A 27,761-nucleotide genomic window follows, 5' to 3' on the forward strand; every position below is an offset into this window, starting at 1 on the left:
TAATTACTGCTCTTCTTCTTCCTTTGTCTTGATGGAGCAGCTCGTTTCCTCTGCTTACCCATGGCAAAAGAAGAAAATTATAAATGAAGCAAAACCTACCCAAAAAGGAAAACTTTCCTCTTTCTAAGACTGAAAAATTGAATGTTCGTACTTACTTGGTGGTTGACGAATTAATAAGGCCAATTGTCTCTGCCATTAATGAGGGAGCAATTGAGAAGACATCTCTGCAATGACTTCAAGGATGAGAGAGAGAACAGATTCAATTGAGATTAAGAGGGGTTTTTATGTGGGAAAATTGGAGGGAAAAGGGGTGTAATTAGAAGAAATAAAGAGCACGTGATAGTCACGTGGGGGTCAATGCCGGAATCCGGTGGTCAATGGCCTGAAAGTGGGGGTTGGTCTCCCTAAACAAAAAAAAATTTTATTCAGGTCTGACTTTGCCAAAAAAAAATTATAAGGTTGTCCCAGACAAAAAATGTGTTATAAAAGGTTGTCCCTGACAAATTTTCCAAAAAATAAAGAAAAAAAATAGTTGACATTTATAAACTGAAAAATAGAAATAAATAATCATACCTTTGCATGGTCTGATAATAACAATCTAGTTTTTTTTTTATTATTAGACAATTCCGCCTTTACATATCATTTTCTTTTACTAGACCCTAACTTGTTAGTGATCGATTTTATAGGTTATATGTCACATGTCAAAATTTAAGAGGTTTATTTCATTTTTCTTAATAAAAAATTAAAAAAAAATAAAAAATCCAGCCACCAACCCCATCATGAAACCCTAGCCCCTACCCCAGCCACCACCAAAAACCGGCCGACGCCCTCCTTAACCTTCAAAAAATGGTAGAGGGGCACCAAGGATGTGTTTTTAGGGTGTTTAAGGGGGGTTGTAGGGGCTAGGGTGGGGATTTTTGGGGTGGTTAAGGAGGTTGGGATGGAGTTTTCGGCAAGTTTTCAGCGGCAAGGAGGGGTTTTTGTCAGTTGGGTGGGGTTTTCGGTAGCTGGGTGGGGTTTTGATGGGTTTACGGCGACTAAGATGGGGATTTTCGGGGTGGTTGCTTTGGCTTGTGGTGGTTATGGTGGTTTCAGGGGCGAGATTTGGGTCAGGGGGTGATTTCGGGGGTGGGTTTTTGTTGGCAAGGTGGTTTTTGGCATTGGGATTTTGGCCGGCCGTTTTCAGGGGTTAGGGCGCCGGCCAGCCGGTTTTTGGTGGGGCTAGGGTTTTACGGTGATTGGGGGGTGGCTGGTGGTGGTGGGTTTTTTCTTTTCTTTTTATTTTTTACCTGTTTTTTTTTACCAATTATTGAGTGGCACGTGGCTTTAAAAAAATAAAATAAAAACATTTTAACCTATTTAACAGGTTACATGTAAAAAAGGTTTGTTAAAAGAAGATTGACATACAAAAGTGGAATTGCCTCGTAATAATCAAAAGATGGATTGTTATTGTCAGACCACGCAAAGGTGGGATTATTTATTTCCATTTTTCCTTTGATAAATATCAAATAAACTACACCCTCATAACCTCATTATTACAAGTAATGCCCACATTTAAATATGAATGGACAATTGTACCTTTGCGTGTATTCAGTGTTTTTCTTCCCTAGTCTCTAACTCAATCTAGCATTCTAGTCTCCCAATAAACCACCACCGATAGGGGCCAAGAGGGCAGGGTCATTGGACACATCGCCAAAGTTAAAGTCATTTTTTTTTCGTGGAGGCCAAATGCCCAAGTTTTTCAAAACTATAGGGCAGAAATACCTAGAATTTTCGAAAGTCCCTAAGAGATTCGAAAATTCTAAGCGTTTTCCCTCTAAAATTTTTCTGTTTTTTTGTGTTTTTTTAATCATAATTTTTAATACCAAACTTGGATTAAGACAAATAATATATCATTAAACAGCTTTAAAAACCTTTTTTTTTTTTGAAAATTGGCCCGGATTAATTTACCTTTCTTGGGCCAGCCCATATGAAGTTAGAAGTTTCCAACAGCAAGCAAGCCAGTGGTTCGTTTGACAAACTTTCTCCGAAATTCATCAATTTACTCCGCAACAGCGCCATCGGCACAACCGTCGACCTTCTCCGCAACAACAACCGGCGTAACCAACACTGGTGTCATTACCCTAATTCCGCTCACACAATGTATTTTTCCCTCTTTTTCTTACTTTCATATCACCTGCTTGTTGGAAGTTCTTGAAGTAAAACCAAGAAAGTTACGGTGTTTATTCTTTTGACTGTTGGGATTTAATGGCTATTGGAATCCCTTAATTTTAGCTTCCTCTTATTGCTAATTTAATGGGCATTATTGCTGATTAATGTTGTTACTTAAAGACTAGCCGTTACCCTTTTAATGTTGATTAAAAGTTAGCTCTTATTGGGGATTAATGGGTGGATGTTACACCACTTGATTGATGACCATTTCCCCTTAATTGCTGGTTGTTTTTACTCCCTCCATTGCCTATAAATAAACATTATTCACCTTCGAAAGAAAAAACAACAAAAAGCTAGCCATCTTTAATTTCTTACCTTCTCTTAAAAAATATCCCTTCGGTTTTTGGGCAAGTATTCTGAGTTCCAGTCGGGTTTGTGAGTGCACACAAATTCCGGCGCCGTGCTTATCCTGGAGGGCGACCGCTTGATGTCTACTGCACCGGGGTAGCGCGGAATCGTCTTTTAGGTCAGTGGTTTACCACGACGCGGCAACTATCAATCGGTCTACACAACATTGAGATAAGTATTTTCGTTTAATTTGCTTATCTACTAACACTGCTTGCATTATTTTTCTCTTCATTTTCAACTGTGAATATTTGCGAAATCAAAAGGAATTAGCTTTTGTTAGTAGTCGATTCTCGTACTTGATCAAATGATACTGTCAAGAATTAATTTTTTTTTGGTAGAATATTGGAAAGGACATTGTTACATAACATCATACATTGATACTGTCTGTATGTATTTATGTTACATTGTTGTATTTTTTAGGCTCTAATTTGCTAGCGAGTATAATATTACTGTAATAGAATTACTCTCAAATGTATTGCAATGTACGAGTTAAGTTAGAAAAAAAGGAAATTGGGACAACTATTAAGGTTTGCAAGGAGTATGTTGTATGTATGTTATGAATTTCACTTTCGATGTGCATGAGTCCAGAGTTGTCCAGAGGTTAACAATGTATGGAGTAATGTCTAAACACCCAATTCTTTTTAGTGTCAATCTAATAGTATAGAACTATAGATCGTTCAAGTAAGGCAGCATAGCACAAAACAAACTAGACAAGTGCTTTTAGTATTATAAGGCTAGTCCACCTCAGGGTAAGGACTAAGGAGGGGGGGTGTTGTCTGCACGAGTCTGCATATGTAGTTCTCAGTTTCTCACTTCTCAGTTTATTTGCTGGCTTTTGAAGCATTATGCAAGGCTGATTGATTATCACAAATCGAAACCATAGTTTTAAGAACAGCAACATACATTTGTTTCAGGAAGCTTACAAGCCATGGATGTGATCATGTGAGTGTGTGACAAAACATTGAAAGCACAAATCCCCACTGTTAAGACTTACAACAACAACAACAACAACAACAAAGCCCTACACCTAAACTCCATGCTTTGTTAGCAATGGTAAAACCGTGTAGATCGATCCTAATGAATGCAATTAACAAAAATACAAACTGAGCCCAATTGACTTAGCTTGTAGACATAGAAATATCATCAAATTATTTGTTATGTTTTTTCAGATGGAGATGCTGTTTGGAACTCCCATACCAGTGACCCCAGGTTTCTTGGATATAGGTCTCAACAACTCATAAGGTACAACACCAGCTCCATGCCTATGCTTTAGATTTTCATCAGCTCTCTGTTTATGTCATTATTTGCTCTCTTATGAAGCATTATGCAAGGCTGATTGATTAACACAATGCGGAACAATAGTTTCAACTTTCAAGAAGAGATAAACTCATGTCTTTATTAAGCTAGCTTACGAGCCATGGGTGTTACAAAACATTGGAAACACATATTCCCACTGCAAAGACTTAAAACAACAACAACAGCAAAGCCCTATACGTAAACTCCACGCTTTTTAAGCTATGGTAAAACCGTGTGGATCCTATCAAAAGCAATTAACAAAAATAAATAGGAACCCAATTGAACTAACTCAGATGGAGATGCTGTTTGGAACTCCCTTACCAGTGACCCCAGCTTCGGATCTAGGCCTCAACAACTCATAAGGTACAACACCAGCTCCATACCTATGCTTTAGATCTTCATTTTTATTCCTGATGTCTTTAATTTCACCGTCTAGTTTTTCTAAATCTTTTTGGAATTGGGTAAAAGCTTTACTTATCGCTGCTTCTGCCTCCCAAGATGGCTCTATATTTTGGCCTAGATATTCCTCTTCGGATGAATGACTTGAAAGTACATCCAGAACTGCCATAACTGTAGCTGCCTGCTGCATCGATGGGAAGCATTCGAGGAGCGTAGTCTCAGGACTTGTAATAAACTTGTTCCAATTGTCTGGATCTGTATAAATATATTCTGAAGGCTTATCTGGATTTCGATGACGATATTCTGAAGGCATCATTGTCCTAGTTATAGTAGGCCTGTTTGGGAAGTAACCTGCATAGGCATATTGCCCTAAGTTGACAGCTGCATGGTGCCCCGAAGCAACCCATATTATGGTTGTCACAATTTTGATTAGATCTTTTGGAGTACTTAGATCTATCCACCCTTCCTTCTTGTCCGGATGCCCTTTGGTTCTTACCTCATTCCACCAACCTTGAAGCTCTGTATCAGTTACTACTAGCCTCGGATCTTTGTAGTAGTGATTCACATACTCTGTTACCCACTTCTTGATACAACACCATAGGTCTAAGCCATCTTTCGCGTATGGATAGTCATCAATTACGAGCCTCACTCCAGATTCAGCTGATAAATCTTCAACTGCCATTCCCCTATTATATTTTAACACAGAGGTATTATAGTATATTAGTTAAGCTAGGCAACAATTATAGGCTAATAGGGAACCAACGAAAGTAATTTATTTGTTAACTACCTGAGAACTAACTAAGCTAGCTTCAACTAATTCAATAATTAAGGCTAAATCATGAGCTTGAACTACCTGTGTAGCAGGTCAGCTGGTAAGGCTTCACGATCAAACTGCCACTCCTTATCATAGATGGCGGAGGACATCTCTAAGCTGTACTTCTCAGGTGAGAAAGTGCTCTCAATGATACCACCTGCATTAATCAAAGCTAGTCGGGCAAGGGCGTTGATCTCCATGGTGTACCGGAAATGAGGATGCATCAACCTATATATTGGGTGCACTGCACTCAACCGTCGATTTGCTGCAATTATGTAAGGCTCCGTGCAGCAATGTGCTCTAAGCCTGAAATTAACCATTGAACCGCAGCAACAACATTGTTATATTTCTCGATCATCTCTTCTACTATAAAATTAAATTGCAGGGGATCACAGATTCAAGATATATGGATGAGATCAAGCGAAGTATATGAAAATAGAATACCAGTGGCTGATAAGTTGGTGGTAGCTAGAGTCATGTGCGAGGACATGAGCCTTGGCAAGCTTCCAAAGCCATCCTTTAGTGGCTTCGTTTCTTGGCATAAACACTTCCTGATACGGTTCAGGAAAATCCTTAATCCCAGGCCGAGTTAACTCAATAGCAAGAGGTTTTAGTGATTTTTCCTCGTCGTAGACAAACAAAGTTCGGGATCCATATAAAAATCTTCCGGGAATCTCTGTGATTCTGGCCACATATTGCATAAATGCATCGTGGTAATCAATTATGAATAATCTCTTCTCGTCGATTGCCTGCAATCATGATTTTTGTTTTCCAGTTACCTCTATATATATAGAAAATCATAAGATTGATATACAACTAATAACATTTTAGTTTTATTAATCAACGCGATTGATTATAATGGCAAACCTGATCTAAAGTCATATGATGTCGTCGTTCCAACTCTTTGTTCAGCAGTTCGTTTGTCAAAGCTGATTTAAGTTTCCCCAGAAGTTTTGGTTCCTGGATACTCTTCAGTAGCTCATGCTGCAAAATTAGTACACATCTGATTATTAGCATGTTTACTACTTGTATTATTTTTCTTGTTTTAAATGGTAATTACATTACACCTTGACAATACTAAATCAAAATACAATAAGTCATGTTTTATTTAATTGCAAGTAATTTATTAACCCTAAGGAAATCAAATAGCACAATTTCAAATTTTAGCACAATGTTTAAACTTAATTCGGAGACTAGTTCATTACATTGGAATAATCTAACTAAAGATATGATAATATTACTTGTATTTAGGAACAAAAAGGAGTAAGCATCTTCTAGATTAAATTTGCAGATCATACCGTGACACACTTGATGCTTAAAGGATTCATGCCAGCAAGAGTTTGACGAGCAAACTCCTCATCCTTAAACCATGAAAATCCATCGCCTACAAGTCAACAAAAACAAACCTTGTTAATAGCTCCGTGATTAGCATAGTTAAAACTTATTTCCTGTAAAAAGATTCAAAAGGGATTTAAGTACTACATATTAGCCCATAATTAATGCATGTATCACTCCCTAGTATCCCTAATGCCCTCGTCTCATAGTAATTGTTACATTTATAAAATATCACTTAGTTTTTGTATACTACGTATATGTGAATCGAGTACACCACTCAGCTCTTACGTATGATACATGTAAGTTTTTGTTCCAGGTCCTTTGTTTTTGACCAACTACCCGATTGTGCTCACCCCTAACTCTGTAAGGAGGATGAGAAATTCTAAAATCTATAATAGCTTATACTTCAATACAATATAACAAATTCGTCAAAAATAATAATAATAATAATAATAATAATAATAATAATAATAACATAACAAAAATTCTTGTTTATATTAATAACTAGTTTTGTGCCTCGTGCTATGCCTGGATTGTTTATTAAATTTTAAAATAAATTTTTAATTATTGTAAAATTTTAAAATATATCATTGATACAAAGTTAGTTAGCAAGTGATGTGCTTTTGATACAAAGTTAGTTAGCAAGTGATGTGCTTTTGTAACGGTTTGCTATTTAGTAGGCATGTAATGACTAATAATAATATTGATGAAAATGATTGATTAAAAAATAAATAAATTAGCAAAAAATAAATTAAATGAAAAAAATGTTCAAAGCCTATTGGGTTGCCCGAACCCAGAACTCTGGGCAATGGTTGAACATTTTTTTGGCTCGTAACCTAAAGTGACCTGATCCGAGATGACTTATGACTTGACTCTGATTGATAGGCCAGGTCTACATAGTAATAGAATAATATTAGATTGTGAAGTATATTATTTTAACCATTTAGTATACTACCTCCGTTAATTATTATGTGCGACTTTGGAATATTTTATATCTCACAAATAATATCCCAAAGTTGCACACAATAATTAACGGAGATAGTATATTATAAAGAGATGTTTCACGTTTTAAACTATTTTCTTCGCTCTAAAAAAATTTTATGACATAAAAAATAAATTTACATGATAATTTTTGAGAATTATAATCTAAACTTTTTTTAAATAAAATTATAATTCAATTTGTACATCTGAATTATTGGTATTTTATCGAAAATAAAACTCTAAACTAACAATTTTATCCTAAAATTGTATCCAAATTTGATTGAAAATGAAATTCTAAACAATTTTTTTTTTATCCTATGAAGTCTAACTAAATCTATCCAACGTGGCGCAACACTTAGAGAAAAATTGAAACACTAAGTGTTACTGTCTCATGACCTGGCTAAAAACTTAGTTTTATATATTAGTTATTATATGATGTATATAGAAGTATGTTGGTATACACTGTACAATGATACCAACACGACACAACTAAGTACTAAGGGAATTTATTATCATCATACTACGTATATGGACTCGGGTTATTATAAATTAGAATTTCTTATGGGAAATCAAATAAAATAAGTACTCCGTAGTTTTTTTGAGTTAAATAGACAACTAATATTTTATTTGGTTTTAATGTGAAGTTAGTACAATATAACCCCTTTTCCGATCCATATAGAAAAACACGAGTCCAACGATTTCAAGTGGTGAATAATACGAGTAGTTAATGATTTACAAATCAAAGTTTTAATGATTTCCATTGGTTCAGAGATTGCATTTGTGTTTAACCTGTGTTTAATGTTGTTATAATTTTGCTATCATTATTGATTGATTGATTGGTTGATGACAAACTTAAAAATTCACTTATGTGAATTAAAACCAAAAACTTCAACCCTTATTAATTGTTACCTTGTTTGAATATAGTAAAATCAACACAAGACTTGACCCATAGTTTAAAGGTATAATTTAAACATACATGATGCAACCCAATAATGACCTTGTTAAGAAATTTATAAGAACTTGATCTGACTTGAAAATAACAAGAAATCAACCTTGATGGACCAATAATTACTCAATCTTGATTTTTGAATTTTGATACAATACTCAATCTTGATGATTTTATAGTTTCCAATGCAATTTCATATTATTCCAATATCTTTGTATTTAAGGTATGAAAAGATTTATTATACTATTAGTGATTTACAAGATATTTACTTTCTTAATTAGTTAGTTTTGACAAAGATTTGACCAATCCCATTGATTAGCTTCACACTATATATAAACACATTATATATATGAATGTGCAAAGAAGCAAACAAGTCAAACAAAAGAATTAAAAAAAAAAGATGAATTATTCTAACAACCTTTGTAATTGTTATCGAGTCTTGTTCGTATTATTATTAATTTTTCAAGTGATTATACCTTCGAGAGCATCATGCCACCCAGACGACATAAAGGTGCTGATGCAAATAAAAGATCACTTCAACGGCGTGTACCCCTTCTCAGGATGGACCGGCGATGACTGTTGTTACTTGCAGCGACGATGAAAATCATGTAAGAAGTGAAGGCAGAAGCAGAATCACGGGGTTCCATCTAACCGGTCAATTCGATGGTAATATAGCTAATGTATCGGGTGAAATTCCTCGGATGATTGGTGATCTTCCATTTCTGGAGATTCTTGATTTCGATAACCTGCCAAAGCTTACAGGTTCAATCCCTGAAACTATTGCAAACCTCTCTAACCTCATGGTTATTACATCGGCTTACGTTAACCTCACTGGACCTATTCCTGAATTCCTAAGCCAGATTAAAACTCTACAATCCATTCAGTTTCTCAATTGCGGTTTATCAGGGACTATTCCTTCCTCTTTGTCGCTCCTTCCTAACCTTGGAGTACTTATTCTTAGCGGGTATGTGCCTCTCTACCTAGTTGTTACATATTAATTGCAACAAAGTTCTATTATTTGTAAAATTTTAAAATTTTCGATTTTAAAAGGATTTGAAGTTTTGAGTTGGGACATCCTTAGGAGTTAGGACATTGAGTCATTGATATGACTCGTCGAAAAAAATAGTCTCAATTCACAACTTCAAACCCGGTTCATTTCACAATGTTTTTTTTTCACGGATCAAAGTCAACGGTCCTTCTTGAAAAGTTTTCCTCACTTTAAATTGTTTTTGATCAGTTTGAATTTTATCATTATTTTAATTAGTTATTACCTCATTTTATTTTTCACGAGTTTTATAATACTGTTTTGCTCATAATTTGGGTTTTGTTTTGCTCTTTACTGTTTTTCACTCTATGTTATTTTATTTCTTAATTGCAATTGCTATTACATATCATTGTTATCAATGTTTTAATCTTAATTTAGTACAATATTTTAGTTAATAATTAACTCGTGTTTAATTTTATAATATAAATGTAAGGGATTAATTTTACAAATTTGCACTGCACCATTGTCATTATTAGCATTTGTAGCCCCACATGTGCATAAAACAAAAGTTATATGAGTACTTGTATGTATTAACTATTAACTACTTTTATATTACAATGTACTATATTATATGTTCATTGTAATGAACACAAAATATATAAGTATTAACCTTGTGTTGATTGTCTATATGAATTTCAGACTCAAACTAAATGATTCAATTCCTGAAAGTTTTGGATCATTTAAGAGTGAGCTTGAAATATTAAGACTTGATATGAACGGGCTATCTGGTTCAATCCCAAAGTCATTGGGTCAAGCAAATATTGACCAGTTATATTTGAACCTTAACCAATTCACAGGAGATGCATCGTTTTTGTTCACAAGTGATAAACCAATGGAGCGAGCCATCCTTAGTGATAATCATTTCAAGTTTAATTTCAGCCATGTCGACCTTCCTTGGAGGTTGAAATATATTGACTTTTCTTACAATGAGTTATATGGCTCGCTTCCTAGACGATTAGGACAACGTCGACAACTAAGATATGTCAATTTCCGCAACAACCAGCTATGTGGTAAGTTTCCCAAAGGCCGACGCCTGAAGCAGTTTAGCCCTGTTGGTTTTACCAATAACAAGTGTCTTTGTGATGCGCCGGGATTACCCCCTTGCAACAAGTAGCTGCCCTGGCTTATTTGTGTGTGTCGTGCTCTCTTAATTAGTCATGTTACGTACTATCGCTTATAAGCTCACTTATTTGAGTAATTTGTGTGTATGGTGCACTCTTTAAGTTAACATTACTTGATATGCCTCAGGCTTCCAGATTTGAATAAGTTTTTTTTTTTTTTTAATTGCTTTTTGTGTCAAAAATCAATTCCTTTATTTAGTGTCTTCTTCTTTTGACTTTCATACGAAGACTTGCATGTTATAGTTATGTTACTTTGTCAGTTGTCACATTTATATTTCCATCCTATAATTTGAACTTTTGCTTGGTCTCAATTTTACCAAAACAATAGGAAATGATTAATTATTGCCTAATACGAAAAGGCTAATTTAGGAAGGAAACAATAGAGAATATTTGCAAGTGACGTATATAACTGGAAAGTATAAAATCATAGAATAATCAATGATTGTGATGATTGTGGCTCTTTCAACATTAAATCTGCTTATAATTCAACTTTGCCTTTTGAGGTATTTCCCTTTTGCATCAAAAAAATGATTATGATGATTGATATTTCACAATATATAGTTAAGGTGAATTGGGCTTGGGCCCAAAGCAAAAAACAACAGGCTTTGTAATTACATGAAACCAATAGTCCAATCAACATAACTTTTCATTACCATAGAAATTTTAGAAAGCATACAACAACTGTACAAGTAATACAATATTTGTATTAGTATAATAATAATCAATCTAATAGACAATTAATTAATTAAATAATTTTCAGTTTATTAGGTCAGGGTAAAAAGGGACTCCGGTAGGAATCCACTCCATACCGTTTATGAAATTCCTTACTGTCCACCTTTGGGCTTCCTTTGGAGTTATTGAGATTTTGCATCCAGGACACTTTATTCTTGCACTAGTACTACTGCCTGGCCCTCTATTCTTGTATTCAGCATAATAAGTGTTGTTCAAGGAGGTGAGGTTGCCTTCCCAAGGCAACCAACCTTCGGAATTGATGACCGTATCCAAATAGCTTTCCATCACTATTGTAGTGGAATACGGCTTCCATGGTCGACCTAGGTACCCTTCTCCGGTCTTTTCAGGCAATTTGGGATCCATGCAGACAGTACAGTTTTGAATGACTATTCCACTCGTGTCATTCATTTCAGCCCTTCCTTGTGCCGTTATAACATCTTGTTGACCAGTTATGGGAGTGCGCAAGAATAGGTTACAGTTCTGTAGGATTGCATGAGAATACCCAAACACAAAATCTATTGTCCCATAGACATTGCACTCTCGAAAAAAATGCCTATTTAATTGGGTAAAGAGAGTGTCTTGGTAGCCATCTAAGGTACAATTGTATAACACCGTTTTGTCAGCCACACTTCTAAATGCTACTGCCGGTCCAGCTCCCGGGCCAGCATTGTTAACAAAGGATATATGTTTGGCCACAAACCCAGCACCTTCTACTCCTATAAAGAATTGAAAAACAAACATTTTTTAATTGTAAAAATGAAAATATTGTTGTCTTTCATACAAGTAGGTAATTAATTCATTAATAATTAAGAAATCCTACTCTACGTACTAAATAGTAAACATTTATGCAACTCTTCTAAGAAGCCCATATCATTCATAGACATCATAGTCATGATTCAATAATAAAAAATAAAAAAAAAATAAAAAAAAAAAAGGTTAACTAGCCCATTAAAAAGCACATACTCAACTTAGACCACTTCGATACGTTTATTTTCAGCAAATTGGGCTTGTTGCTAAGAGATTTCAATAATATAAACCCATTTCAGAAGCCCAAAATTTAACTCTATTTTTTTTTTTTAATTGTACATTGCACATAATTGAATAACTCTCTAGGGATCATTTTAAAAAAAAATCATATATAATCACCAATTAATGTGAACTCTAACGAGATTATTATTGACACACAAAACACACTAAAGATATTATTTCCTATAAAATAAAGGAAATTCTGACTAATAAGTGTGATATTATTAATCATGCAATTATAATACATTAGGCTATTGTAACACACAATACATAAGAGCAAAAAGGATAAACTCTGTTACCGAATGTAGCCGAATCCATTGTACTCTGATGGGTCAAGCTACTTCCATTGAAGGTGATAGAGGTCCTATTCTTGGCATGCCATTGCCCAAGTAGTACAATATTAGTTTTTTCCTTTGGAACGACGACTTGCTCATAATAACTATTATCTACCAACTTGATGTATGTTGGAGATGTGCTATAGTTTGGAGATGCATTTATGGCCTTGTTTATAGATTTGTGACTTCCAGGCACCTGAAATACTATTTGACCTCCCACTATACAACTCATAATAAGTAGTATTAGCGGTTTTAGTAGTAGAAAGAAGGCTTTGTTTAGTTTTATAACTTTGAAATAAGGCATTTTGAAGAGAATGATAATTGCAAAGGATAATGGTAGTAAGAAATGTTAGGATGATTATCAAAGTGTTAATTTGTAGTGTATATATACACTACAATTTAAACACAAATAAAAAATAAAATATATTCTTGAACAAAAATGTTTAAGGAACTATATGTTGTTGATACTAACACTTCCAAAAAAAACATTTCCTACAAATATTATGTTACCATTATAAACCGTATCATTTAATTTCACACTAGCCCATCATAATTGATGCTATATTCATATGTTTATTGTTCAATCCAATTCTGTTGGACCATCAATGTATTTAGTCCATTAGCTATTTGTTGGTCCATTACTTTGAGTATTGGACTATGCTAGTGGTAGTATACTACTAATATATTTGAGCATGCTAAGATTGCTAACCACTTAGCAAGTTGCTTAAGTTAAACCTATTAAAGACTCGTATAAATTGCTAATTACATAATTCTTAGATATATATATATAATCAAAACTATAATAAGAGAGCACAATAGGTGTAGCTTATAAGAAAAGACATACATACGTATAATATAGGATATCTAATTATCTATAGTGGTTTTATTAGTTTTAAATGAACAATAATATGCTTTGTATATAATAGTTGTAAGAAAAGCAGGCTAAATAGCCTATATGTTGAGTAAAATACAATAAGAGAAAGTAATTTAAAGTCCTATGTACTTATGTATAGTAAAATGCAATGAGAAAATTATTTGTATTATGTAGAATACAATTCAACATAAGAGCAAATAATAGCCGTAACTTGTAAGAGAAGAACACAAAATAACAATATAAATATCAAAATATGCCCTTTTTTTTAGCATACCACAGTTATAGTGGGTTTTATTAATATTAGACGAATAATAATTTTTGGTTATATTTGTGATATAAATTTGTGATTCTTTTATATGAGATGGGGATCATGCATGCATATCAACCAAAACTAAGTTATCATGGGATCTTGAAACGGCAATTCAGCAAATGTGTATTATTTTTGTGTGTGTTATGTGATTGTGTACCAACTATGATGATTTAGCAAGAGTTTTATAGAAAAATACTAGTATATAATTCCTCATAGTAGTTACTCATATGAGGTTTGAGATTGTATGATCAACTTTTTGTCCTTAACTCATTTGTTATGAACTTATGATTGGTCGGTTGTTGACTTGTATTATAACTGATAATCTAATTAACTAGCTAGTTTTTAATGACTATGTTAACGTTGAAGTTTCCAGAGGAGATCATAAGGGACAAAAGATTGAAAACGAAAATTAAAGATAGTATTCACATCAATCACATGCACTACCCTTAATCGAGAGTTAAAAAAATAAAAATAATCTGAACCATATTGAACTTCAACAAACAAATGAATTACACTTTTTTAGTCTTGAAAGTGTAATTTAAATTGATAAAATAATAGCTAAATTCAAACCAAATGATAGTTATACATGATAAATATTCAATCTACATATACCTTTTTATATTATTATCAATAATTCAATATAATTGCGGTACTAGAATAACTAACCAAATTCACTGACAAAACAATAATACTACCTCCTTTTCACATTATATATAACAATTGAATTTTTATATTTCACAAAAAAATACACAATTGTTGCACATAATATAAACCAAAAGTAGTAATATAAATAACATACATTACACTCCTATGGGAGTTGTTAAGAATAAAAAAATTTATTTATTTAATTACTTTGAATATAGCGTGCGCAAACAATTTGAAAGCTAAGGCAATTAATATGACAATTTGTAACTATGATTAATATTCTAAGTCATTAAAATGTCAAATACAAAGGAAAATAATAAATATTTGAAGTTAAAATATTCGGGTGACATATTATTCATATTGTTTCTTTATTAAGAACGATAACTATGGAATCACTTGGATAATATAAGAAGGAAAATATATCATCTAATTCTATTTATTTTAAATTTTTAAATGTTTGAAAAACTCATATTAATTAGTTTATCAGAGTCAATATTCAATTAATTAATTCAAGACCACTCTTAATTATTGGGCTAGAGTAAACATCTTTCCAATTTATGTTCACTTCACCTAGCATGGTAAAGCAATATGTAAACCAAAGTGTTTATGTATTTTTCAACAAAATATTCTAGAAATAGTGGGTTCATTTTTTTTTTTTTTTGATAAGAATTGCTATTAGAGATTTAGAGATGCTCTAAGGCCTCTAACTGATACAAAGTAATATATAATGTTTTATGAGAGAAGGAAATTAGGAACTGAACTGATTGGAGCTGAACTGAATTGAAAATAAACTGAAGAAAACCAACTTTAAAAAAGATGTCAACTTAATTAATTCAAAAGAAAATTAAAAGTTAGAGATAAATGAATAAAAATAAATAAATTAATAAGAAAAAGAAGAAAGGTAAAAGGTTGCTTTAATTTGTTGACGTCATGAGTTGGATTGACCAAATGTTTGAACAAATGAAAATGATCTAATTTTGGTATCGCTGACAATCTCTAATCCAATCCCGACCCGAAGTTACTGAGAGAAATCCAAACCCGATCCGATTCAAACCCGAACAACTCGAATTCGACCCGATTTGACCCATGTTTCAATTTTCATAATAATATTAAGTTTTACACTGTTTTTTTAGTTTTTAGGCATAATTGAAATTGACTCGAAATTTGATCCGAACCCGACCTGGCAGAACTACCACCTTTTTCCAATTTACTCGAACTATACTTGTTCATTCAAAATCATGGTTGTAATGAATTAGTTTGTAATGACCCTTTCTTCAAGGCATTCTTACCCTATCGGAACTTGATCTTGAATAAAATTTCCTGCTAACATTTTCTCTAAAAAAAAAAAAATAAATAAAATCAACCCGTCTAGTTTCTCCTATCCAGCGCCGCCCGTAGCACCGCCGTCATCACCGGCGACACCGTATCATTTCCCCTCTTTCTCTTTCCTCTCATTTTTGTTGGGTGATTAATAAAACCCTAATATTTTATTAACTTCTCTAATAATTAAAAGGGTAGTTAGTTATGAATTATGATATGAGATCAATTTGGTAGGTTGATGAACTACTATAATTTGTATTTGCATTATCAGTAGTTTTACCCCTAATTTATTTTTATTTTGCATTGATTAATGATTTCTTTTTAAATTAGTGGAAATTTAATTTTACGTAAAACAATTTTTAGTTATTAATGTCATGTTTTAGGAATTAATCTCCCTCCAAGTGAAATATAAATAAAATTGTGATAAATTAAAAAGATTGTTGATGGTAGTGCAGATTCATGAATGATCATATCTACTAATTTGGTTGAATTTATTTATTTGTTTGTTTTATTTTGGAATGAGCAAATGTTTAGAAGGCTTATCAAGTTATAATGTCTTTCAATTTCCTCTGTTCTGTAAACAGTTGCTGTATTGGAAATTTGGAATATTTTCAAATGCTGAATTGTGTTACAATCTAGAAGTTGTTTATTGCTGATTAATCTGATTAATTAAAGGTTTTATTTGTTTAATTTCGCCTTAATATCTTGAAACTTATTGTTTACTGAGTAGTTGGCTAGCTTGGACATTGTTACTCCCTACATGTTTCTTATATATATTCAACTTTGATGCTTGGATTTATAACATTTGAAGCATTCACATTTTTCGAAATCAATCTAGTTAAAATCTAGCCTAATCTGTTTGAGCCTCATAGTAAAATTCTTTAATCCCACCATCCAGTATTCCAGTGTACATGTATAGCATTATAGTACAAAGGTGAGTATACAAAGAGCTTGTATAAACTTAGGCTTTCGTTTGTAAAATCTACCTCGAGCTGGTACAACTCGTACAAGAACATGCATTGGCATTAAGTACCTAGCCCTATGACAATTTGACAAAAGTGTACAACTCTAATATAGATGAATCCATTGAATGAAACATTAGAATGTTCTTAGCCTTAAGTGAATCATTGCAAGAAATGATCTTTTTGGAGGACTATGCAAGAACCTTGGCCTATCAATACTATCTTATGAATTTGCTGGTTGTATATTTGTTTGATTTGTTGTTTTTGGATTTCTGTTTTGAATAACTCTTTTACATAATATGATAATTGAATTACATTAGGTGAACTGCTATTAGGCTAATCTTGATGAGTTAACTAAGTGTTCGGCAGTACTTTTGGATTTGCACTGCTTCCCTGTAATTTTTTTAGTATATACTTTGATGGGTTTATATGGAGTCTTGTAAGAATGACATTAGATGCTAATGAATCCTCTGCTTCGTACCTTAGATGTTCTAGGCATCACATCGTTACGTGTTTGTGGCATATCCTTTTTTTTTAAAATGAATAATGGTTTATTGATCTATACTCATACAACACTATAATTAAAATGAAATTGAACAAATTATAAGTATGACAAAATAAAATGAATTTCCTCCCTACCCCTTGTTACACCAATAACTATGATGTGAAGCTAAGTTAAGCTAAGTATCCCAACTTATTACAACCAATTAAAAAATTTCCTTTCTTCTAAAACAAAGTTGTATCTAAAGATTTTGAATTGTAGGTTTTGGGTTTGGGTTATATCGAAATGCTGTTTGGAACTCCCATACCAGTCACCCCAGATTTCGAAAATGGCTTAAGTAGTTGATATGGTAAGGTTCCTGCTCCATTTCTGTTCTTCCACTTGTTATCTGCATTCCTTGAATCAACAACATTCTCCAAGTTTTTCAAACTAGCATTAAACCTCTCAAATGCTGATTTTATCGTTGGATCTTCAGCCCACGAGGGCTCGGTTTGATCACCTATGTACTCCTCATCAGGGGAATGATTCGACAACACATTAAGAACAGCCATAACTTTTGTTGCTTGCAGTTTGGATGGAAAAGTTTGGAGCAAAAAACCAACTGGATCTTCAGAAAAATTTGTCTTTGTTTCTTCAGTGGGGTCTTCTGAAGGCATGTTGATTCTCGCAATGGTAGGCCTGTTTGGGAAGTACCCTGCATAAGCGTACTGACCAAAGTTGACAGCAGCGTGGTGCCCTGAAGTCACCCATATCATGCTTGTTAAGACTTCAATGAGGCTGCTTGGTGTGTTAAGTACCGGCCACCATGTCTCGTCTTTCTTTTCTTGGTGCCCTTCGGTTCGAATCTCTTCCCACCATGCTTGGAGCTCGTTATCATCCTTGACTAGATGTTCTGTTGCATAGTAGTGGTTGACATAGTCAGTCACCCACTGCTTGATCGCGTCCCAGAGGATAAGCCCATCGTTGGCAAAAGGATAGTCCTCGATTGTCAGCTGCAGACCATGGGGTGCTGATGGATCTTCAACAGCCAATCCCCTAATGAAATCAATGTTGATACAGAATGAGTTGTTAGAGATGGAGTATGACATAATTACACATCGAATTGAACAATTTTGTATTATTAGATACCTGGCAATAAGATCAGCTGGCAAACCTTGTTGATCAAACCTCCACTCCTTGTCATATACATAAGAGCTGAACTCCATGGAATACTTTTCAGAAGAGAACGAGGTCTCAATGATCCCACCCGAGTTAATCAAGGCTTGTCGAGCAAGAGCATTGATCATCATGGTGAACCGGAAGTAAGGGTTCATGAGTCTGAAAATTGGATGCATAGCACTGAGTTGTCGATGGGCTGCAATTATGTAAGGCTCTACGCAACAATGAGTCCTTAGCCTGCAAAACCGAACAATTCTCTTATTGTTGATATTATGATATGGTTACTAGAAAACCGAAGAATGAGTCCTTAGTCTACACATACCAGTGGCTAATAAGTTGGTGATGACCAGAATCATGAGCGAGCACATGAGCTTTAGCAAGCCTCCAGAGCCAACCCTCGGTAGCATCCCCACAACTAGGAGAGAACACTTGCTTCCATTGTGGCTTCCCATCATCAGTAGGAGGCCTTGTTAGCTCAATCGCGATAGGCCTAAGTGTGCCTTCAGGGGTGAGGAAAAACAACGTTCGTGATCCATACAATGTTGTGCCTTTGATCTGTCTTACTTTGTTCACAAAAGGCAGCAACAAATCATGGTAGTCCAGCATAAAGAGTTTCTTTTTCTCTAGAGCCTACAGTTTGCCAAAAAATACAGTTAGATAAGAAATCGAAGCCTTAAATTCAGGGGAGATAGAGAGTATGAATGTATGATACTATGATCAAGTACCTCTTTGACAGACATGATGCCCATGATCTCTTCCTCAACCAACTTTGAGGTGATTGCTGATTCTGGTGGACCATAAACTTCAGGATCTAGGTTGCTCTTCAGAGGCCATTCCTACAGATTGTGTTAGAGATTATCAATTCGAGTCCAATGTTTGAATTTTTAGTTGTATGTATATGTTCTGTCAGGCTGCCCTGTTTAAATATTTGTACTCAGTCTTTTGCTTGATTGTTTTAAGTCTCGGAATAATATCTAAGATTTGAGATCAAATTTTATCTACATGACTCGTGAGCAAAGAAATAAATTATGTACCGCGAGCAGTTACAAATTCATACCGTAACAAGCTTGATTGCGTAAGGATTTAGACCAGCAAGAGTTTCGCGAGCAAACTCATCATCTCTAAACCAAGCAAATTCATCTCCTACACATCCCATACAAGAATGTTATCTTCAATGAACAAAAAAATAAAAAATTAAAAGTAGAGAAATTGAGATTTGAGCAACGACTTACTGTCCATTAATTCAGTGGTAGGAAAACTAATAACATCTTTACTATCAAACAGGTTAGGCAACTGATCTTTCATGTTACTTTTGTTTTTCATATCAGACAGCTCAATTCCTTTGTTGAACAATACAAGTATCTCTTTGAAGCTTTCGAACCCGAGATTCGTATCAACAATGGTTGCCTCTAGAGAAGGTAATAGTGCATGCAGTACATTGTCTAGGACATTAATCCCAAATGTTATCGATTTTAAATCTGAAAAATTTTCGTCCCTTGGCACGTAGAAGCTACCTGCCCTTTCTTCTGATGATGGATCTATATATGTATAACACAATATGTAAGTGAATTAAGTTTCGAATCAAAGAATAAGAACATTTAAACTACGGTAAAAATTATTAATTAAGTGACATTTTTGTAAATAAATCATCAATTTTTCAAATGTACCTTGACCCCACATACATAAATGTGGGCACGGGCCGTGCTGGCACGCGGGCGGCACGGTGGCCCACCAGTGGGCCGTGGGCCGTGCCATGAACACAAAATTTGGAAAACGGCACGGGCACGACGGGCGGCACGAGACCCAGCACGTGTGCCGGCACGCCGGCACGGCACGGCACGGCCCGTGCCTAGCCGTTGGAAGTAGCCGTTTTCCAACAGCTATAAAACGGCTTTAAAACGGCTATAAAACGGCTATTTTTCCCACCCAAAATCCCTATAAATACCTCATTTCTTCCTCCAAAATTTTCACAATTCATCAACTCATCTCTTCTCTCTTATTCTCTAATTTTCTTATTCTCTAATTCCTACAATCTTACATTCTTACTCTCTTTCTCTTTTGTGCAAAGAAAAAAAAATTCCTACTCTCTTATAAATTTTACATTTTTACTTTTATTAGTCTACTACCAAAATTATATATATAAAAAAAAAAAAAAAAAATTCTTATATTTACACTCGAAAAATTATAAATTCGGGATCGAGAAATTATAAATTTGGGAAAGCAATTGAAGCGTCATTGTAAGATCTAACTCAACTTTATTTTAATTTGTTATTGTTGTTATTATTATTATTATTGTTGTTGTTGTTGTTGTTGTTGTTGTTGTTGTTGTTATTGTTATTATTATTATTGTTGTTGTTGTTGTTGTTGTTATTATTGTTGTTATTGTTTTCTTGGAAGTTGGAACAACTTAATTATATAAAAACTACTTTCTATTTTTATTGTGGATAATTTAGATTGTTAGTGAACTGTCTAAGGCGGGACTAAGGCTCTGGACAACGTCGTTCCTAACCTCTCCTACCTGGGATCTCATTGACCTAAATAATCTACTATTATTATAATTATTTTTGAAAACTTAATTTATATAAAAACTACTTACTAATTCTTATTGCTATCGTTATTATTATTGTTGTCAATTGTTATTGTTATTATTATTGTTATTGTTAATTTGTTATTTGTATTATTATTGTTGTTGTTGTTATTATTAAATATCATGGCATCAAACCCGAACACTTCCTCCTCCTCTAGAAAAGCCAAGTCAAAACTTAGGGAATCACCAAACCCAAACACTTCAATGCCCCCCCTAACACCTTTCCCTCCCCTAATATGCCCTTTTACTCCCCTAACATGCTCTTTCCAAACACTTCCACCCCTTTCTTTCATCCCCAAACCACGGGAGGGCACGAACAAATGGATGATATGGTTCCTTGGACTATGCCTAGTTCGGGATTTCAACAAACACATTTATCACCTCATTTATACGGATCACAACATGAATTTTCTATTCCTAGTAACCAAGGTAGTCAAACACAAGCCTCCGGGTCAAGTGTACAATCCACCCAAATGCCTAACACCCAAAATCCTAACATATTAGAGTGGTGTACCGAAGAGGAATTTGCTCAAACCAACCGAAAGAGTGAAGTTTGGGCACATTATCAACTGAGTAAAAATGGAACCAAAGCCCGGTGTCGGACTTGTAGTAAAATTTTCTCGACTGATACCAAGGGAGGGACGGGACACCTTAGTAGACATTCAAAAAGATGTGGTGGACCATCTAATGATCCAACCCAACCCAAAATTTCTCATTTCCATCCACTAGGCTTCACTTATAGTTATGAGAGAGATAGGGATGAACTTGGGAGAATGATTGTACATGCCGAACAACCTTTTCTTTTCGCCGAAAATGATGCCTTTAACAACTACATTAACCGAGCACTACAACCCAAACACAAAAAAATCTCCCGAAAAACCGTTCGATCTGCTGCCATGAAGAATTATCAAGAGTATAAATTGAAATTAGTAAATGAATTGGCTAATCTTCCTAGTAGAGTTTCTTTAACTGCCGATGCATGGGATAGTGGATACGGACTTCACTATTTATGTATTACTTGTCATTGGTTGGATAATGATTGGTTGTTACAAAAACGCATCATTTATTTTAAAATGCTTGAATACCCTCATACCGGTCTTAACATTTCTCATCATTTAATGGAAGCCATTGATGCATATAGTCTTAGGGATAAAATCATGTCTATGACTTTCGATAATGCAACTTCTATGACATATAGTGCGAATTTGGTTAAACCCCAATTGACCGATTTAGTATTAGATGGAGAAGCACTTCATATTAGATGCATTTGTCATGTTCTTAACTTGTGTGTGAAGGATGGAACACAAGCAATTGGTCCATTTTATCACAAAATAAGGAATGCTATTATGTCTATTAATAGCTCTAACTTGAGATATCAAGAATGGAATGGTTTTTGCAAGAAACAAAGGAGAAAGACTATAAAAATAGCACCGAATTGTCCAACTAGGTGGAACTCCACCTATGAAATGTTGAGTCGGGCAATCGAGTACAAGGTTGATTTAACACTTTTTTATAATATGAAATTTCCACAATGTGCTTTACTAGAAGATGATTGGGCTAATTGTGAAAAATATATGAATTTTTTACAATTACTATATAGTATGACACATTGTTTTTCTTCTGTATATAATCCTTGTTCCCATTCTTTTCTTAGCAATACATGTTTACTTGCACAACTTTTTGCCGAACATCGATTACAATATGAATATCATGGATATCTTCCATTTATGGAGGAAAAATGGCGTAAATATTACACTGATATTCCTATGATTTATATTTTTGCTTCTATTTTAGATCCTAGGCAAAAATATGATGGCACTTTTTTATTAATTGATATTTATTATTGTAACATGAATTTGGAAGATGATGTTGAAACTTTTAAAAATAAGGTGACTAATGAGTTTTTCTCTTTATATAGAGTTTATGAAAGTAAATATGAAACCGTGTCTCGATTTGCCCCTTCTCAAACATCCAAAAACGTAAGTAAACGGGCCAAAGGTTTATTTGCACAAGCTGCTAACATGATGTCCAAGTTTTTAGGTACGGAATCAACATCAACTAGGAGAACACAAAGCGATGTTTCGGAGTTGCAAATGTACCTAAGTTACGACTTCATGAAAGGCATGGACGATGAAGAGAAGTTTGGCCTAGACATCCTTGATTGGTGGAAATCACAAACTATGAAACATCCAATTTTGTCAGCAATGGCTCGTGATATTTTTGCTATCCAAGTCTCCTTCGTTGCCTCCGAAAGAGCTTTTAGTGCGTCGGGACGGGTTTTAGACGATAGAAGAACAAGACTAAATCCCGAAACACTTGAAATGTGTGTTTGCTTCAAGGATTGGTTAGATACCGAAACTCGTTCTCAAGATCGTACTTATGAACAAAACGACGACGATGAAGGAACGTCGACTTCATTTAGTTCTCATACTTCTCAATCAACTCAATTGGCCGATGACCTTGAACCACACGAAGAAGAAGACGAAGACGAACAATAATAATTACATTATTATATATTTACATTATACACTATCGTACAATTTTTGTATTATCGAACTTCGTATTCCGTATAATAAATGAAGTTATTCACCAAATATTGTACGATTTTTAATTATTATTAATTATTTGTATTATCGATTTATCGTACCGGCTACCGGCATATAATAAACTAAGTTATTCTTCAATTTTTTGTGTTTTCGAATTATCGCACTCGTAATTTTTTTTTTTATTATATGCATGTTGTTTTTTGCTAAATTAATAAAATTGTTTTTATTTGTTTATTTAAACTTAAACATAATTAGATAAATAATTTATATAACCTTAATTTAAATAAAGTTGTTCAAAACAAAATATATTAACATTAACATAAACATAAATTAATCACATTATTTATATAAAATCAAGTTGTACTAATATATATATATATATATATCATTTTTTATTTACATTTATTATTTAAAAAAAAAAAAAATTGGCACGGTTTGGCCCGCGGCTCGGCACGGAACGGCCCGCCAGGCACGTGGGCCGTGCCGTGCCGTGGGCTGGGGTGTGCCAAAATTAGGCACGGCACGGCACGGCCCCCACCGCGGTACGGCCAGGCACGGCCCGCGGCGGCACGGCACGGTCCGTTGCCCATGTTTACACATACATCAATCTTATAAAAAAATATCATGTCAACAATGTAAAATTTGTAATTATGTCTTTTGATTTAAAATAGTTTTTTTGTTTATTATCTCCATGATAACGGAGGTTTTTTCGAAAAGTCTTTCAATTAATTCTAACCAATACTTCGTATATCATTAACTCAAAACGAATATGCAATCAAAACTCGACTTTAATGGCTCTTTGGTTTACTAGTCCCAAGTGAAATTACCTTTCTTAGCGGGTGGACGTCCGGTTCTACAACGCCTTGGATATGGATGTTTCTTGGTTCCTAGAACCGGCCGGAGAAGCTCAGAGTTACTATCAGGATCACCAATATCGTTGTAAGTGTCATAATCATAAATTCTATCATAAGGTTGTCGTTCTCCTTGTCCATTGCCCCTCAAACTCTCAAGATCCTTTTCACGCAAACTCTTTAATCCAGCTGGAGTTTGTGATGGTAAATAAGCCTATAAATTAGAGCAAAATATTGTAATTATTGTAAGTTATAACATAAAGAAAATTACATAAAAAATAAAAAAATAAAAACAACATGTTCGAGCTAATAATAATAATGATTAATTAAGCAACTCAAACTCAAGCTCGCAACACCTTTTATATACATTCGGGTGCACATAGAAGTAGGTGCATCCAAAGATTTTTTTTTTTTTTTTTTTTTTTTGCTCATTTGATATTTTTCTTCTCATTTTAAGATTATAAAATGAGTAGAAAATACCCTTTAGTGCAGTGTATTTTAATTATTTTACAAGCCCGAGCTAGCTAGTTAGTTGATGAACTCTTTATCATTAATTTATCGAGTACTAGTTTGTTTCATCGAACTTACCTTATTCGCGAAGAAGATTCTTTTCTCAGGATTATCGTACTTGGAATGCACCCAAGACTCACAATCCACCTTAACAACACCTTGAGGCAAGCCTTCGAGGACGATATCTTTAACGAACATTTCTCTTCTATGCTCATTTGTAACTAAGATTGCGCCAACTTCTCCAAAATTTTCATGTACTTGTAACTTTGATTCATACTTGGTTTCATTTTGCTCGGGACGTAAAAAGATGTTTAGTTTTGCTGGTGCTCGAATTGGCTCCTTTTCCAAATTTGCCCCTAACTCTGTAAGATCAGTACGTATATATCAGTACTTCATATTATTATAGCAAGAATTATAAACCAAATCACTTTTTTTTTTTTTTGTTTGGATTCGGGTAATTATGAAAAAAGGTCGTAACAATTAAATTGGTAAAACAATTATCCTCAAAACAATAAAAGTGTGCAAATTAACCCCAAATCAATCTAAATTAATAGAAAAAGTGTTTAATTTCCAAAACATTTTTTTTAATGGAAACGATATATGGTAGTGAAAAATATATTATTGGAACGAATCAAATTAAAAAACCATGCATGAGACTATTATTTTCAAACAGAGGGAGTACAATAGTTTTAACGCATGGATGATTGTATATGTGTATACTCGTATAATGAACCAACATACTTGGATCGGCGGAGCTAACAAGTTCCAAATGGAGAGCATTGCCTAGCAAGAGATCTGAAATGCCATCAATTCCTTGGCCTAAACCAATATTCTTCAAGAACCCAGTAGCAGTTAATTGCACAGTAACAATAGCTCTAACACTAATATTTTTAGCCATAATTAAATTGATTTTATGAAGAGATTATACTATGATTTTGTTTTTTTTAAGGTTCAAATAAAAAGGTGTAACTATTTTATAATCTCAAGAGCACCGTACCCTTTTTATATAACTCAATTCTAATACCATTTGCGCGTCTTACTGAAAGCTACTACTATAGATAAAGTAATAGTCTCTAATAAAAACAATTTATTTAAGGAAATTGTAAAAACGTTGTTTCGAAGTGGACTTTTCTAGATAGCTTTCATTGTCAATGAACCCAACTAGTATTGCGAGAAAAATAACTTGATAGGGACCGACTAAGGTTCGTACAATTTTAAATGCACGTGTTATGTGGATAATTTCATTCCTACTCCCTCGTCCTTTAAAAACTACAAGTAGTTTATAACGTATATTCCTACTCCCTCGTCCTCTAAAAACTACAAGTAGTTTATAACGTATGCGATATGATTGAAGTAATTCCTATTTTAGATGTTCGTTTCTATAGAGTTACCTCGATTTTATCTAATTCCCACAAATTCTACGATACTTGAGATTCTATAAATTTATCATCAGACGGATTTAATGATAAAAACTTATAGAAACTAAAAGGAGTACGGTATAGAAAAATGATTGTACTCGTACTAGCATGTGGTTTACCATGTCTAAGGGCCCTCGTCATTCAATTAGGCACTACTTGAAAGGTATGAGATAATGAGAAGAAATTTCTTTAACCGAGGTCATAGTAGCTTTGTCTATCATTCAACTATGTAGACTAACATAACTTTCTTCGTTAACAAGTACTACTTTTATACTTTTTTTTTTTTTTTTTTTTTTTTGTTGAAGAAACTACTTTTATTCATCTTAATTGTAATGTTAATATGAAATTGAAAACGAGTGAAACACCGTCATATCATAATTGGACCTGACTCGAAAAGAGGGAGCAAATTAATGGGAGGCTACCTAATTGGCTATAGATCGTCAACTCGTTAGATTTGTAGATTTATTATTGTCTAGCAAAATTCACCCTAACTTAGGGCTGAAGCCTGAAGGATAAATTTCTACATACTGCATGTCTCGACAACATATTATTTAAAAACCTTAATTTAACAGGAGGATTTTTGGGGGTTCAAGATTACCCAAAAAAGTAAAATGTTTCAAAATATAGATATGAAATTGAAGTCCATAAGAATAGAGGTGCCAATTCGAGTAATTAGGTCGGATTTGGCGAGACCTGGTTAGGTTGAGGTCATTTCAAAGCTAAGTCAATTCTAAATCATTGTGTTCCTTCGTACAAGTCAAAACTACGTCTCGATAAATGTGTCGGTTAAAAAAAAAGGCAATATATATTTATCTCAATATTTTTTATTATTTTTTATGTGAAAAATTATACGGAGTACAATTCCTTTTTTCTTCACGCGGAAAAAGAAAGTCTACCATCTTCATTTTGTTTTTATTTATTTTTTTTCATTTACTTCAAACAAAGAAGAAAAACGAAAAGTATTTCGTTCCAACATTTTACACCAACCAAATCAACCTTGATGATTTGATTAATTAATAAAACGTTAGTGTAAAATAAGACCTAGTCTTTATTTAATTGTAGAAGACTATAAAAGTCAATTAAATAAAAGGTTGGCCTGGCAATGACAGTTCACCTAAATCTTTGCAAGAAAAGTAGTTTGACGTACACTTTGGTCTATTTCAAATGTTAATATTGGCTTTCCTTTCTTCTTATAGTAGTTAGACGTAGCTCGTACTAATTTAATTTGATAAGGGCAAAGTCGTATATGTTTGTTAGGTTAAATTTAACGTGTCAAAATAGCCTATTGTTTGGAACGGTGTTAGACGATTTGTATGTACGCAAAGTCTCCTAATTTTTTTTATTTTTTTTTTATTTTATTTTTTTTAAAAAAAAAAATCATTTTTCATGTTCAATTAAGCACACTTACGTTTTGTTATACTATGTGTGAAAAACACTATTATCAATGTTTTCTTGTAAATGTACTCGGATTAACCTTATGTTAAAAACC

At 33.8% G+C, this 27,761-nt stretch overlaps 2 protein-coding genes and 2 pseudogenes across 2 annotated transcripts; 1 reads left to right on the forward strand and 3 right to left on the reverse strand.

The window, feature by feature from the left end:
• Nucleotides 1–4,144: 4,144 nt before the first annotated feature.
• Nucleotides 4,145–6,459, reverse strand: LOC145577036 (linoleate 13S-lipoxygenase 2-1, chloroplastic-like; the record flags this gene model as incomplete). Its single annotated transcript, XM_081634727.1, has 5 exons — nucleotides 4,145–4,940; nucleotides 5,108–5,374; nucleotides 5,513–5,817; nucleotides 5,936–6,052; nucleotides 6,367–6,459. Coding segments are annotated over 5 exons (1,578 nt in total), but the record flags the coding sequence as incomplete, so codon positions are not given.
• A 2,443-nt stretch (nucleotides 6,460–8,902) lies between these two features.
• LOC145577037 (polygalacturonase inhibitor 1 pseudogene) lies at nucleotides 8,903–10,489 on the forward strand (annotated as a pseudogene).
• Nucleotides 10,490–11,252: 763 nt separating this feature from the next.
• On the reverse strand, nucleotides 11,253–12,821 carry LOC145577038 (pectinesterase pseudogene; annotated as a pseudogene).
• A 4,403-nt stretch (nucleotides 12,822–17,224) lies between these two features.
• Nucleotides 17,225–25,809, reverse strand: LOC145575855 (linoleate 13S-lipoxygenase 2-1, chloroplastic-like). Its single transcript, XM_081633644.1, has 9 exons — nucleotides 25,596–25,809; nucleotides 24,933–25,216; nucleotides 24,321–24,558; nucleotides 19,593–19,898; nucleotides 19,418–19,503; nucleotides 19,086–19,196; nucleotides 18,683–18,990; nucleotides 18,331–18,597; nucleotides 17,225–18,237 (listed from the first exon to the last, which is right to left on the reverse strand). The coding sequence occupies exons 1-9, from the start codon at nucleotides 25,750–25,752 to the stop codon at nucleotides 17,478–17,480; spliced, it is 2,517 nt and encodes an 838-aa protein (XP_081489770.1). The 5' UTR covers nucleotides 25,753–25,809; the 3' UTR covers nucleotides 17,225–17,477.
• Nucleotides 25,810–27,761: the final 1,952 nt, after the last annotated feature.

The sequence above is a fragment of the Chenopodium album genome, chromosome 13 (assembly GCF_948465745.1).
Source record: "Chenopodium album chromosome 13, dcCheAlbu1.1, whole genome shotgun sequence".
Classification (NCBI taxonomy): domain Eukaryota; kingdom Viridiplantae; phylum Streptophyta; class Magnoliopsida; order Caryophyllales; family Amaranthaceae; genus Chenopodium; species Chenopodium album.